At 41.7% G+C, this 16,059-nt stretch overlaps 1 protein-coding gene across 1 annotated transcript in view; it reads left to right on the top strand.

The window, feature by feature from the left end:
- Nucleotides 1–16,059, top strand: part of HADH (hydroxyacyl-CoA dehydrogenase) — a 50,281-nt gene that overhangs the window by 14,686 nt on the left and 19,536 nt on the right. The window contains exon 2 of the mRNA XM_019416899.2: nt 10,793–10,921. Coding sequence (XP_019272444.1) covers nt 10,793–10,921 — 129 coding nt within the window. The remainder of the gene's footprint in view (nt 1–10,792; nt 10,922–16,059) is intronic.

The following is a 16,059-nucleotide window of genomic DNA, read 5'->3' as shown; positions in this document are numbered from 1 at the left end:
AAAATAATCAGCTCTTGTGATATTCCAGGCACCATTTTCAGTGTTTAGCATATATTAACTCATTTAATCCTCTCAACAACCCTATTGCCCCATTTTTTTTTTTTTTTTCTAGATAAGGAGACGGCCCACAGAGGTCATGGAATGTTTCCCATCTCACATCTGGTAGCTGAGCTCCAGATGGGCTGGTCCTTGCTCAGCTCAGAAAGGTCTTGACTGTTCCCCTTGGACCCAGCAGTGCCTTTTGGGTCACGAATAGCCAGCACGTGAGCTCCAGATGTGGACAGCTTACCTTCAAATCCTAGTCCCCTTCAGACCTTCAGTTTTCTTATAGTTATAATACTTACCCCAAAGGCTATTATGAAGATGAAATTGGGTAATTTATGAGGAGTGAAAGCTCCCTGAGAGCAGGGGACTTGTTTTATTCACTACCTTATTCCAGAGCCTGAAAGAGGCATGGATGACATAGATGTTGAGTCAGTAGTAGGCAGTAGTCATTTGAAGGAGTGAACGTGGAGATGTAGCCATAGCCAGCATGTACTCTAAACGGTAGTTCTCCTCTCCATAGGGGAGCTCAGGTATTGGGGATGGGATCAAAAATGCTCACCCTCAGAAACCAAGTATTTTGTCTGTGACCTTTGATCATTCGGTGGAAAGCATTTTCTAATAATCTCTGTATTTTTCACCCAGACTGTTCAAAGGTTTCCCTGCTATCCATATTGTTTGTATACCCCAGTACATTAAAACCTTGGATTGTGAGTAACTTGTTCTGCGAGTGTTCCACAAGATGAGCAAACATTTCTTTTTTTTAATTTTAATTTTAATTAATTAATTAATTTTTATTTTTTAATTTACATCCAAACTAGCATATAGTGCAATAATGATTTTGGGAGTAGATTCCAGTGATTCATTCCCTATGTATAACACCCAAGAGCAAACATTTCTAATAAATTTAACTTTATAAACAAGCAGTGTCTTGTAATATGAGTAGTACATGACACCGAATGTCACATGATCACAACTGAGCCAGTAGTTCTTCTCTCACTGAGGGATTGTGGGTGATGGTCTCCCATGCTCAGATGCTCGGTCTCAGGCCATGGTGTTTGGCAGAAATCTGTGATTTTTCAGAATGTTGGAGGGTGCCCACAACTGGCACTAGTGTGTTTTTTGTCACTTCAAAGCACCTATGGACAGTCCTTTGCTTTTCCATACACGAGTAAGCATAGGAATGCTTTGCCTCATTCTAGGTCAGCCTGTCTGCAGATACAGACTCTTTTCTCTGCTGCCTTATTGCCAGTTAACAGCATATGACAAGAGTCTATTGATACTGTACTGTAGTCAATATCTGTGCGAGTGTATACAATGGCCCTCATGCAGAAAAAGGTTGAAAAGTGGTAAGAAGGAGATGATTATGGTGGAAGTTAAGAAGGAAATCGTTGAGAATTATGAATGAAGTATGTGAGTGGCCGAAATTGCAAGATTTTATAGGAAGTCTGTGTCTGCATCTCATCTGCAGAGGAGAAGGAGATAAAGGTAGGGGGATCCCTCACTTCAAATGAGATTAGGGAGATGTTTAAAATGTGGGAAATTGTGCAAAATTTTGTAGAAAAGCACCACTGGAATAAGGCTGTAGCAGTGTGAGTGATGAATCTGTTTAACGACAATGTAATGTCACATTTCCGCGAAATCCTCAAAAGGAGGCAAAAGCAAGTGTCCTTGGATAGGTTCCTTGTTAAAATTGCACGAAAAGAAAAAGATTCCATTGAGCCAATAGATAGCAGTGATTCCTTTAGTGAGAGTAAAAGTCGTCTTACACAATAACCCTCCTCTCTTGTCTCCCTCGCACCAGCCACAAAGGTTTTCAAAGGTAAGTGCAGGTTAATTTATTTTTCTTTATATTTTGTATTTTCTTCTTTATTATTTTGTATTCTATTACAGTATTGTAATCATTTTTATATGAGTAGTTTTAGGTTGTAGAACAAATCATCTAACTTTCCATTATTTCTTAGAGGAAATACACTTTGATATACAAGTGCTGTGGATTACAAGCATGTTTTCGGAATGAATTATGCTCACAAACCAGGGTTTTACTGTACAATTATTTGGCTTCCCAGAACAACACAGCAGTCTTGTTCTGTTCTTAGCCTTCAAAGCAGAGTGTAAATGAAAGCCATGAATGAAAACCTAACTTCTTGAAGGACTCAGGATTTCATTGGGGAGGAGTAACTAGAAAGCCATAACCATGAACCACCATATCTATCATAGGAGAGAAGTGGGCCTCAGCAGCAATTAGGAATGAATCTTACAAGACTGATAGAAGTTAGATGGGAAAGAGATTTTAAGGTCAAAAAGAAGCAGCTAAAGAAACTGTGTGGGATGGCCTTAGGAGTTACGAGTTTTATAGTTTTAGACTTGTTTAGACATGTTCCTTCCTCCCCAACCACCATGAACCCGTGGAGACTTTTGCACTTTAAGAAAATGAAACAAACCTCTGTTAAGGTTGCAAGAGATGAGCTTGAAAGGGGGAAACTCTGTTGGGAGGCTTTTGCTGTGGAAACATCTGGCCCTACACTGGTTTGTTATGTGGGACTGAAAGAGGAATGTTGTTGAACTAAGTGTCAATGCTGTGTTTCAGTTTAAATGTGTGACGACGATGTCGTCGTCTTCTTCTTCTTCTTCTTCTTCTTCTTCTTCTTCTTCTTCTTCTTTCTGATACTTTTTTTTGGATACACCTTCTTTAATATTTCATTTTATGGTTACCATAAAGGTTAGATGAGGTCATTGCTTTTCAAACTAGGGTCTTTATGAAAGCTTATTGTGAGGATCTGAAAGTTCTATAGGAAATTTAAAAATTATGTGTTTTCCTGTCATTGATGATCTTGAATTTTAAACATCTTCTGGATGATATGAATGTTTATTGTATCACTGATAAGATCTGATACATCAGTGCCAGTATGTACACTTGTGTTTGTAATATCATTCGTGTCAAGGGAAGACACAGTGCCTTCTCCAAGAACCTTTTGCTATAAATTGAAGAAAGAAGTGGGAGAATGGAACAATTACAAGCATTTGGTAAAGATATAACAGCTCTGGATACTGAAGAACTGAGCCTCTCAGTGCTTAGCACAATACTTATATTGTAGATACTTGTGTTACATGGATCCTCTCTTGGGGTCAGTAATTAGCTGTAGGAATAGTGGTAACCACATAATGTGTTTTCCTGTTCCAAATGTCAAAAATAATCATATATGCTCTTTTACTGTAGGTTTTAATCTCATAATTGTCAAGAGAATAAACTACAGAACCATAGGTGACACTTTATTAAAATGGGCATTTGATACTTGAGAATTGGTTAAATAAAATTAAATGAGATAGGCCTGATATCTGGCACATACGAAGTACTCTAAACTGTAGTTGTTACTAGGGACAGCAAACCTCTGTGGCCTCTGGTTTCTGTTTGCTGTGGACTTTTTCAAGGGATTTCTTCTCTAGGGAACTCAGGATTTTACCCTGGCACTGCTGCCTGTGGAGAAGAAAGGGAGCAACTAGCTTAAGAATGTTGGGGGTTAGCCAGGAACCAGCAGTCATCAAAGATCAGTGTGGATGCATATGTGGCCACAGATCAATACTACAAGAGAGCCATTTCAAGGGAAGGTACTGGAACATAATCAGGAAACAAGGGTGTGGGGCTTGACCTTCAAGAAAGGAATTAAGAAGCAAGTTCTGTTTAGGGGAAATGTAGCAATACCCTGATATTCAAGAGTCCTGGGCAGAAGTAGGAGCTTGGTGGAGCCTGACTTTTCCTTGAGGAATTTGGGGAGAAGTTAGAGGAGAGGAGTCTTTCAGATAGTATGTTCTAGATAACATTTAGAACTTTCTCAGGGACAGGGCAATAGGAAGACCTAGAAACCCTACTGATTTAGGGACAGAGATTTGCTGGGCTCTCAGTGGCTTGAGGAGATAGTTGGCAACCCAGGAGGGCTGGGATGGGGTGGGGATAGGGATCAGGGCTGACAGGTTCTTTATTTTAGAGTGATGCTTTGGTTCTTGGACTGCACATTAGAATCATCTGGGGGTGTTTTTTTAAATGCCAGTGCCTTCAGACTAAATCACAGAATCTGCAGGTGAGAGTTGGACATTGGTTGATTTAAATGTCCCCCACCTGATTCTAATCTGCAACCAGATTTGAGCACAGACTGTAGAACATCTGAATCACTAGGAAGGCTTTGTTAAAATTCTGACCCAATCCATAGTTTCTGATTTATTGGGTTGGGAGTGGAGTCTGAGAATTTTCGTTTCGTTTCTTTTTTTTTTTTTTTTTTTTTTTTTTTTTTAAGTTTATTTATTTTGAGAGAGCGACCAGGGGAGGGTCAGAGCAAGAGGGAGAGAGAGGATCCCAAGCAGGCCCCACGCTGTCAGCAGTGGAGCCCAACTTGGGGCTCAGACTCAAGAACCATGAGATCATGACCTGAGCTGAAACCAAGAGCCAGATGTTTAACCAACTGAGACACTCAGGCGGACTGAGAATTTGCATTTCTAACAAGTTCCCAGCTGATGTTGATGCTGCTGGCCCAGGACCCATACTTTGAGAACTCCTATTCTAGAAACACAGGCTGTTTCAGGTGTCTTTTGAGGCTTTAATGCTCACATGGAAGCTGTCATTTAACTGGATAGATGTTCTTGTTTATCAAGTCCTTTTTGCTGTGACTATGACTGTGATACGATTGAACTGAAGGCTGCTTCTGTTGTTATTATACCACTTGCTAACCCTAACCATGGGAAATACACAAGTTGCCGAACCTCTTTAAGCCCCAGTTTACCTTATCTATGAAATGGAATGGTCCTTCCAATTTCGTAAGAACTGTTCAAGTGTATTAGGACTCCAGTTTGGAGAAGAACTGACACATTATTTAATAGGAATTTTTGTGGATGTCACCAAGTCCATAATAGTTACTAAGGAAGGCATGAGGGAAAGAGAATACAAAAAAGTCAATAGCATGAACTTTTTGTAAAATGATATTTTATTATTTTTGTATCTTGAAAGCTGGTTGTCTCAGCAAATAAGGCAGCATTCCTTGGACTCCTCTAACTAGATTACAAGAAAAGTTCTGGGGTCAGGCAGCCTTGGAATTCGACCTCTGGCTTCACAGCTTAACAGCTGAGTGATATTGCTCTCTCTAATTCCTTTTCTTCATTTGCAAAACAGGGTTGATGTCTACTTTAACAAAGTTTTTGGATTGATCAGAAATAGTCTTGGAAAATGCAGAGTATGTGCCTGGTACATAGTAAGTGCTCAGTACATTGTGGCTCTTAATTTTGCTGCATTTGTTGCTTTTTTTTCTTCCTTTTTTTAAGGGTTTGTGTTCTTTCTGATAATTGTGGATAGAGACTGTTACTTCTGTAAGCACTCCTAGCTCTCAGGGATCTCATAGGAGAAATAAGACAAGTGCATTAATAATTTAGAAAGAAATAAGCTGGCCTTTATTAAGTGGCCTGTGGCTGTGTAGCCATGCTTACGACGGTCTCAGCTTATAGAGCCAGTCTGGGGTAAGAGTCATGCAGCTCTCAGGTCTGACATGGAATGCATGGGGGCAAGAGACAGACTGCTTGATCCTGAGTCCATCTCAGTGCTGGACAGTTCAGACACATAGCAGTAGGAAAGGAATACCAATCCCATTTGGAGTAGATTAATATAGTAAAAGAACATTGGACTCATCCTGTGGAAAGCATCTAATACGTGCCAGGCAATGAGCTAGTTGTGTTTTGTTTGTTTGTTTATTTATTTACTAAGTAAGCATTGAGTGCTAACTATGGGCCATGTGCTTAGGTTTGCAAAGACAAATAGGACATGAAGTTGTCCTCAAGATGTTGCTGACCTGATGTCCCTGGAATATGTCTGCAAGAAATGACTGCAGGAAACTCGAACATCAGGTTGGGTTGCTGTCTGTGGGTAGATAGAATGAAAATATTGCTGTAACCTGAAATCACTTGAAGTGATGCTATAAAGTTCATCCGTTCTATCCGTAATAAATTGTGACCTGCACCAAAGAGCTTCTTCATAAAATGGAAAATACTTCACAGAGAATTTAATTTTCTCTTTTTTGCCTGTATTTTCTCCATTCAAACTTAGCCATATCCACTTTGGTTTTAAATAGGGATGTCCTGGGGAGCCTGGGTAGTTCAGTCGGTTGAGCATCCTACTTTGGCTCAAGTCATATCTTGCAGTTCATGGGTTTGAGCCCCGCGTGAAGCTCTGTGCTGACAGCTTACAGCCTGGAGCCTGCTTCAGATTCTGTGTCTCCCTCTCTCTCTGCCCCTACCCCCTTTGTGCTCCCTCACCCTCCCTCCCTCCTTCTCTCTCTCTATCTCTCTCTCTAAAGTAAATAAACATTAAAAAAAATTTTAAATAGGAATGTCCTTTCTACCTGTGTCTACACCATAAGATTTCCTTCATATTTTCCTGAAGTTTTATGAATTAATCAAGAAAAGAAAAGCTGAAGTAGAAAATGTTTACAAAAACAAAAACAAACAAAACTGTCAGGAATAACTATTTAGAGTATACAATTGTTGCCTTCTTACTAGACCAGAAATACTGGTATAGGCACTTTGGAGAGTCCAAAATCCTAGAAAATGTTCCAGTCATTTGAGTAAGAGAGAAAAAATTGAGCCTTTTTCAGACCAATGAGGCACTGTGGAGCTAAGGGAAATGTTGCAGAGCAAAAATGTGATCAGTAACACACTGGGAAAGATCTGTCTTCTTCCTCTCTGTTAGGTTTGTCCCCTCCTTGCACCTCCTGCATCTTCTGGTTGAGAGGGAAAATAAACAAATGTCTTTAACACGCTCACTTTGACGTGATCATTTGACATGTGCACTTTGCTCTCCCGGAACATTGCCTGGAGAGTCTTGATTTAATAGCTGTTTTTGGCCAGTGTCTACACACACGTTGTCTCTAGTGTGCTCATTCAGGATGAGGCAAGGCAGGGACCCACCTGCTCAGTGTCTTCTTGCGGGGGTGGGGTTGTGGGAGGACAGAAGAGGGAGTGGCTGGAGGAGTTAATCAGAGGACTTAGGATAAGAGGAGGGTCAGCATACAGGCTGAAAATGCTTTTCTGGCCATGGTTTTTCCTGGTTGAATTTTAGTGTTTTTATAATGCATGTGGCTTTGGTTTACTTGAATATTTGAGGGCACTTTCCTCTCCGGGTTTGGTTCTGCTTGCAGTTTAAACAAAATAATTATAATTGATCCTTGAACAACATGGGTCTAAACTATGTAGATCCACTTATACATGGATTTTTTACAATATTGTAAATGTATTCCCTCTTCTTTAAGATTTTCTTAACATTTTCTTTAGCTTGCTTTACTGTAAGAATATGGTATATAATACATAAAACATGCAAAAATATTTTTTTTTAATTTTTTTTTAACATTTATTTATTTTTGAGACAGAGAGAGAGCATGAACAGGGGAGGGTCAGAGAAAGAGGGAGACACAGAATCTGAAACAGGCTCCAGGCTCTGAGCTGTCAGCACAGAGCCCGATGCGGGGCTCGAACCCACGGACCGTGAGATCATGACCTGAGCCGAAGTCGGACGCTTAACCAACTGAGCCACCCAGGTGCCCCGCAAAAATATTTTTTAATTGATTGTTATTAGTAAGGCCTCTGGTCAACAGTAGGCTTAATAGTTAAGTTTTGGGGAGCCATAAGTTGTATGTGGATTTGCAATGGTGTAGGGGGTCAGCACACCTAACCCCAAGTTGTTCAGGGGTTAAGTGTATAAGGAAAGCATTGTGGCTTATCTGCTCTGTAACAAAAAATTCCCCATGACTGTCAAATCAAACATGAGTATAACAACTTTGAAAATGGGTTTCTAGAGAAAAGGTGTGAAATCACCTCTTATTTGTTCCTTCCCTGTCCCCTTCCCCCACACCTCTTCATGGTTAATCCTTTACTCTTGGCCCATTCTGGATGTCCTCCTCTTATCCAGCCTTCTGAGTTCAGATGCCTGAAAGGATTCTTCACTATGGCAGTTTTTATTTTATTTGACTTCCCATATATGGAGCCTTATATATTTAGTTTTTTCCCCCCCCATGTATTCTCAGTGTGATTATAAAGTCCCTGAGCAGAAGGACACTGCCCTCATTTTCTTTATCTCTCTTTCCTTCAGCTTTGGTACTATCTTGTGCCAGATGTACTTGAATTTTCTTCTCCAACTCCTTGAGGAGCAAAAAAACTTGAGCGATGCCTGCTGGAGAAAAAGGAGGGGAAGTGGACTGGGACCTAGTCATGTAGAAATCTGAGGAATCCTTTCTGTCCTAGTCAAAGGATGACCTAGGTCAGAGGTTAAGAGGGACAAAGTGAAGATCACTTGTGTCATTCCAGAGGGACTCTCAGAGGAGCTGGAACAAAAATGGGAGGTCCCTAAGCCAGCACCTCTGCTTGCCTCCACCTTGCAGGTGAGGTGTCCCATCGCTGGTCGTCACACCTCCCTCAGCTGTTGCTTCGCAGGGTTGTCTGTCTCCAACTAGTTTAATTTCATCACCAGCTGCATCTGGAATTTGAGATTTATTTTCTTAGTTTCTGTGTCATGATTCTCCACCAAATGTCCCCACTCCTCCAGCTTTGGTGATTTAGGCACAGGACCCAGCGTATAGTTATACTCATGGCTACCATTTATTACAGCAAGAGGATACAAAACAGAAACAGCAGAGGGAAAAGATGTGTGGGACAAAGTCTGGCGGAAAGCAGGGGCAAGCTTCCAGAGTCCTCTCCCAATGGAGTCGCACAGGACACACACAGTTCCTCCAGGAATAAGTTGTGACGGCACATATGGAATGTTGACCAGGGATGCTCATTGGAGACCCAGGGCCTTTGGTCTTTATTGGGGCTGTTCGCATAGGCACCCTCTGCCTGGCACATACCAAAATTCCTGACCCCCAGAAAGAAAGCAGGTGTGCAGCAAAAACCACAATGCATAAGCAGTTTAGGCACAGAGAACCATTCTTCTCTGGGAAGGATGGGAACCCTCCAAATCTAAGTTTCCAGGTGCCAGCCAAGGGCATTTCTAAAGGTAACAGTCCCAGGCCTGCTGTGTTGCCTTTTCTGCACTGTGTCTAAATTTGCTTTTGCTTTTTTTGCTCTGAATCTATTAGATGTTCAACTTTGTGTCACGTGATTTGAGGTGTTGGCAAGATGAGCCTGGGTCTGCTGTTATTTAGAGAGAAACCCTCCTCTGGATTGATGGGGGTTTTGCTTTCCGGACGTTGTTTTGCTTTGGCCATGCTGCCTGCCTGCAGCTTGTGTTTCTGCCAATAGGGCAAGTTCACCGCTTGCCTCTGTCCTTTTATCAAGGTAATTCTCGTTACCACCACTACCCAGCTATGGTTGTTAGACCTTCCTGTCCTGGCAGCATTTTCTTTTCTTGGTTCCCAGGCATGCTCTGGGGCAGGGCAGTACTGATGCTGCCTGCCTACAGGTCCCACAGGCTCAGACTTGCAGCCCCTTTATGAAGCTTTCCCAGGAAGAGAATGTAGGTGCTATTGTAATTAACTTCCATTTAAAACCTGTCTTATAATTTTTATAAGTGTTCTTAGGAAATCTTGGCTCAGGGATTTGAACCTCTTTGCCTTTGAGTTTTGCTTTTCTGTTACTTTTCCTCTCTGGTTTTCAGCTTTGAATTTTTACTTGCCTAGTTTAAAAAAATCTCACATCATGATGGTAGTTTAGAACTGTTTCTTCCTGTCATCTCTGGGCAGGTTCATTTCAGCTAACCTGTCCCTCTCCTACTCACTGTTGGCCTACAGAAGTTCTAAAGCAGTGGCCCTGCAGGGGTCTTCTCAGACCCTGAGGGGCATGTCAGTTGTGCTGGTGTCCTGTATTATTTATATTTGTGTTATAGGCCATGGTCCTCTTACTTATGGCTTGAACTGAGTACAATGCCTACCTGTAATGTGACCCAATGACCTATTTTTAGCCACACTACCTGTTCCACAGTCCTTGCCAAAGCTGTTGGCAAATTATGATGAAATTGGGATTGACTCGTCACTGAATATAGCTGAACGAAGCTGGCTCCAGGTGAACTTTGAGCAGCTTCACTCAAACTTCACTCACACTTTGAGCAGCAGGGCACTTGGCTAAGTGCCCTCAGGACTTAGCCAAGGTGGGATGGGGCAGGGAGGGGAATTGCCCTCCTAAGTTGGCTGACCACCAAAGACCTACTTTCATGGGAACCATGTCACTAAATAGCCCTTGGAAACTTTTTGCTACAGTTATTCAAGTCTTCCTGTTACTGAGCTAAGGACGCAGAAGAGATGAGCTAAGTGGTCAAGCTACACAGGATATGCTCCAATTTTAAGGAAAAAAGATGGTGGATGGGGAGTAAGCGCTCTGTGAGTGGGCTCTTGAGCACATGGAATACGGCTAGTGCAACTGAGGAACTGAATTTTGAACTTTAGTCCATTTCAGTTAAATACCACATGTGGCTAGTGGCTCCCTGTTGGACAGTACTGTTCAGGGAGGTGATGAGAGTGTGGCCTTCAGAGCCTTGATTCAGATCCCAGCTCTGCTGCCTACCTGTTGTGTGACAGTGCACATACTTCTTATAAGGTGGTTTTGAGAATTTGTCCGTCCACATAAAGGCTTTAGAGCAGTGCCTGGCAAGAGGTATGTGTTTAGTTGGTACTGGCTTATTATTACGTTTACTTGGTATTTTGAATGGAATGGTGGCAGAGTTCATATGGAATATGAAACTCTACTATTTTTATTCTTTTATGTTTTCTTTCTTTTTTTGCTCTAGGTTGCTGCAGCAACTGGCCACACGGTAATGTTGGTGGACCAGACAGAGGACATACTAGCAAAATCTAGAAAGGGGATTGAGGAAAGCCTTAGGAAAGTGGCCAAGAAGAAGTTTGCAGAAAACCCCAAGGTAATTTTTGTTTTATATGATTTCAAGACCATTCCTCTGACCATATCACATTTGGTGGCCTTTGCTTCTTTTTCGATTTGTTGTGTAAAGCTCATTTTCCCATAACTTTAGACCAGTATAAGTAACATCATCACTGTACATACTAACTGTAAGAACTGATTACAAAGCAGGAGAAGTAGATAACCATATTGTTGGGTTTTGAGGTGGGGGAGAAGGTTTCTGCAGGTAGTGAACTCATTCTGTCCATTGAGAATTTGGGCTTAAGGAACACCTGTTTTGTTATACTGATGGAAGAGAGTGAAACAGGAAGGTAATTTTTGTACTTGTAAGTTTAAAAGAAAATGATATAATAAACATTGTATTCAGATAGAAAATTTTGATTGCTTAAACAATGTCTTATGCCCTTTTGTAATGTCATTACCAGAGAGGAAAATACAGAATGTTCTCACTTCCCAGCAGCAGAGGGGGTGCAAGAACCTGAGGAACCCTAGAAGGCTGGAAATTGGTTCACTGACTCGTTTTCTTTGGACCTTCACATTTAATTAGAAATACTGTGGAAGTCACCAAGTGAATTTTTGTTTACGTTTGTCATCTTGTTAAAGTTGCTTAAGATTGGTTCCCTTGGGGCTTGGATGGAATTTCACTTTCATACACAGGCAGAGAAGAGTGCAGGTAGGGATTTTGTTCTGTTTGTCACCTCAGGTGTCCATAGTGTATGTCTAGTTGCCTTTTCAAAAAAATTGTTTATTTATTTATTTATTTAAAAAAAAATTTTTTTTAAACGTTTATTCATTACTGAGAGATAGAGACAGAGCCTGAGCAGGGGAGGAGCAGAGATAAGGGAAGACACAGAATCCGAAGCAGGCTCCAGGCTCTGAGCTGTCAGCACAGAGCCCGACGAGGGGCTCGAACTCACAAACTGTGAGATCATGACCTGAGCCGAAGTCAGACGCTTAACCAACTGAGCCACCCAGGCACCCCTCAAAAAATTTTTTTAAAGTTTATTTATTTTGAGAGAGAGAGAGTGAGCATGAGCATGAGCAGGGAAGGGGCAGAGAGAGAGGGAGAGAGAAAAATCCCGATCAGGGTCCACGCTGCCAGCACAGAGCCCGACATCAGACTCATGAACTGTGAGATCATGACCTGAGGAGAAATCAAGAGTCAGATGTTCAACTAAGTGAGCCACTCCAGCACCCCACCTTTTGAAATTCTTTATTATAAAATATGTGTCAGATAAAATTTGCCATTTTAGCTATTTTTAAGGGTAGAATTTGGTGACTTTAATTACATTCACACTATTGTGCAGCCATCACAACTCTTTATAAAACTTTCATCTTTCCAAAGAGAAACTCTATACCCATTAATAATAACTCCTCATTCCCTCCTTCTCCCATCTCCCAGTAACCACTAATTTGCTTTCTGTCTCTCTGAATTTGCCTGTTCTAGGGACCTCCGGTAAGTGGAATCATATGCTTTTTGTCCTTTTTTGACTTGATTTATTTCATCTGTCTTCAAGATTCATCCAGGTTGTAGCATGTGTCTGACCTCCACTCTTTATCATGCTTGAATAATACTCCATTGTATGTCTATATACCACATATTGTTTATCCATTCCTGTCAGTGACCCTTGGGTTGTTCTCACCTTTGGACCATTGTGATGAATAATGCTGCAGTGAACATTGATATACTATCTGTTCAGGTCCTTCTTTAATTCATTCACATATGTACCAGAAGTAGAATATCTGGGTCATATGACAGTCCTGTGTTTGGCTTTTTAAGGAACCACCAAACTGTTTTCTACGGTGGCTAAACCATTTTACATTCCTACAAGCAGTGTATGAAGGTTCCAGTTTCTCCACATCCTGGCCAACGCTTGCTTTTTATTTTTTTCATAATAGCCATCATGGGAGGTGTGAAGTGGTATCTCACTGTGGTTTTGGTTTGCATTTTCTTTTTCTTTTTTAAGTTTATGTATTTGAGAGAAAGAGAGAGAGAGAGCATGAGCAGTGGAGGAACAGAGGGAGAGAAAGAGAGAATCCCAAGTAAGCTCCATACTGTCAGTACGGAGCCCAATGCAGGGCTTGAATTCATGAACCGCAAGACTATGACCCGAGCCGAGATCAGAGTCAGATGCTTAACTGACTCAGATACCCAGATGCCCCGCTTTGCATTTTCTTAATATGTAGTCACCTTTTAAAAATCAGAGGGGCAGGAGTGGAGATAATTTTTACTTTCTCCCTGAAGAAATCCAAGCAATAAGTATCACAGGCAGATTAACAACTGTCATCTGTCTCCCAAATTCTTTTTTTTTTTTTAAGTTTATTTATCTATTTTGAGAGAGAGAGAGTGAGAGAGAGCGAGCAGGGGAGGGGCAGAGAGAGAGGGAGAGAGAGAATCCAAAGCAGACTCTGCGCTGTCAGTGTGGAGCCCAGTGAGGGGCTGGAACTCACTAACCGTGAGATCATGACTGGAGCTGAAACCAAGAGTCAGATGCTTAACTGACGGAGCCACCCAGGCACCCCTGTCCCCCATATTCTTAATGATAGGGGGACCTGAGATAGGGCATATTGTGATGAGGGTGATGAGGGTCCAGATGGGGCCAGGGGCGGGGGGGGTGTTGCTAAGAGCCCTGGAAGTTGGAGTCAAGGACAGAGTGAGTCTGAACCCAGGTCATCTGCATTCTTCATTTGTTTATTCTGTACACATCTGCTGCTTGTCTCCTTTGAGCAGAGGCTCTGGGCCCTGCTTGAAGGATTAAAAAAAAAAAAAAAAAAAAAAGTGGGTGGTGTGCTCCAGATGCACAGCTCCAGATGAGTGACTCCTTGGGAGTCTGGTGTCTTGGTGTTTCTCATCTGTGCCTGGGATGTGCTTGGAGGAGGGACGAGTCAGCTTCAGCTTGACTCATTGACACACTGCATGCACTTTGCTCTGCACAGACCAGCACATCAGCCACTTGCTACAGACGGCTGTGGAGAGCTCAACATGGGGCTGGTCCAAGTCGAGTCACATGCTGCATGTGAAGACAGACACCAGATTTCAAAGACTTAATAGGAAGGACGAATGTAAAATGTCACACTGCTTTTTTTTTTTTTTTCTTTTTTTAAGTTTATGTATTTTGAGAGAGAGCAAGGGAGGGGCAGAGAGAGAGGCAGACAGAGAGAATCCCAAGCAAGCTCCGCACCAGCAGCGTAGAGCCCGATGTGGAGCCATCAAGCGATGGCTTGATGGCGGGGCTCAAACTCATGAACCGTGAGATCATGACCTGAGCTGAAATCAAGAGTCAGACACTTAACCAACTGAGCCACCCAGGCGCCCCAAACATCTCATTGCTTTTTATATTGATTACATGTTCAAATGATAGTATCTTAGATGGATTGGGTTAGATAAAACTAATTTTACCTGTTCAGTTTTTAAAATGCAGCCAATAGAAAATTTAAAATCACTTTTTATCTCACAGCATATTTCTGTGGAAAAGCTCTGATAGTTGTTTTGTTCCATGATGGTTTTGGATGGCTTTGCTGATTATGACCACGTTGCTGAATGTGTTCCCAGGCTGACAATGCCCCATGGACAAATTACATCCTGAAATAAAATGGCACTTGTTAGAGGTGCTGTCTTCTTCCTTTTTTTTTTTTTTTTTTTTACAAAGGATTTCTCTGTATTATTTCTGAGGTATGCATGAGTCTACATTTAGCTCAGGAAATTTCTCAATTAAAAATGTCATGGGGGAGACAAAAACAATATAAGCAGACCATTTAAAACTAAGAGATAAAAGAGCCAAATGAAATGTGCAAGCTTTGACTACATCTTGAGAGACAACTGGGGAAGTTCGAGAATGTACTATTTTCCAACTGTTTCAATGAGACTATGCTATGTAAACAAATGTTCTTATTTTTGGAAGATGCGTGTGTACTTATTCTGGTGAAGTGACATGATGTTAGCAATTTACTTTCTAAAGATTTAGCAGGAAAACAAGGGTGTGTAAAGAAAGATAAAACAAATGAGCAAATGTGGCAAAATTTTAACAATTATTAAATCTAGGTTGATCTACATTACAGTTGCTACTATTACACTAGTCTTTCAACATTTTTACATTTGATAGTTTCCAAATAAAAAGCTCCCAGAGCTCGCTCATTCATGTGGTCTTTTCTTTGTCCCCCATCTCCACCAGTAGAAATCCATCCATCCTATAAAGGATATGTCCACACCCAACTTTACCCACAATACTTTCCTAGATTCTTTAACTCCTGTGCCTACACATGACTTCTGACTAGATTATGAGCCTCTAGAAAGCAGGTACTATGTTTTATTCATTTTCTCATTTTTTTGTCCTCTCACAGATCTAGCAATTTGATGGAAATCACATCATCTATCACAATCCAAGCTTTATGTGGGCCAGAGGTCTCAAGTGCTGACTAGTCTACTAGCTATATCACAATCCCTGGGGCATCTTTTTCTAAAAAACAGTTTTCCAGGTACCACCTCAGACCTACTGAATCTGAATCTCTGGAGATGGGCCTAGGAGTCTATGTTTTGTTCTGCTCTTGGGGAGTGGAGAGAGGCCGATACTAATTACTGAATATATTTAGAGGTGCTGTCTTCTGCCCTGAGGTATGTCTGTGGAAATCTGGAGTCACAGATGAGACAAAGGTGGGACTGCAAGCTTTCTGCAAGCGGAGGCTGTGTCTGGCATGTTTTTGCAACACCAGTTGCTGGTTTGTGATGGGCAATTATTACTTGAAGAAGGATTGCTAAGTTTGGCTTTCTTACCCTCTCTTGCCCTCGCTCAGCTCTTCTCTGCCCTCTCTTAAAAAAAAATTTTTTTTAATGTTTATTTAATTTTGAGAGAGATGCACACGGAGTGCCAGCAGGAGAAGGACAGAGAGAGAGGGAGACACAGAATCTGAAGCAGGCTCCAGGCTCTGAGCCATCAGCACAGAGCCTGATGGGGAGCTTGAACTCACAAACCGTGAGATCATGACCTGAGCCAAAGTCAGACACTTAATCGACTGAGCCACCCAGGCGCCCTGTCTGCCTTCTCCTAGAGATGAATAGTCAGGGGCACCTGGGTGGCTCAGTCGGTTAAGCATCTGACTTCGGCTCAGGTCATGATCTCACGGTTGGTGAGTTGACCCCTG

The sequence above is a fragment of the Panthera pardus genome, unplaced genomic scaffold (assembly GCF_024362965.1).
Source record: "Panthera pardus isolate Hobbes unplaced genomic scaffold, ASM2436296v1 HiC_scaffold_13, whole genome shotgun sequence".
NCBI classification, from domain to species: domain Eukaryota; kingdom Metazoa; phylum Chordata; class Mammalia; order Carnivora; family Felidae; genus Panthera; species Panthera pardus.
Note: the sequence above shows the minus strand (reverse complement) of the source record. Positions and strands in the feature narration are given on the sequence as shown.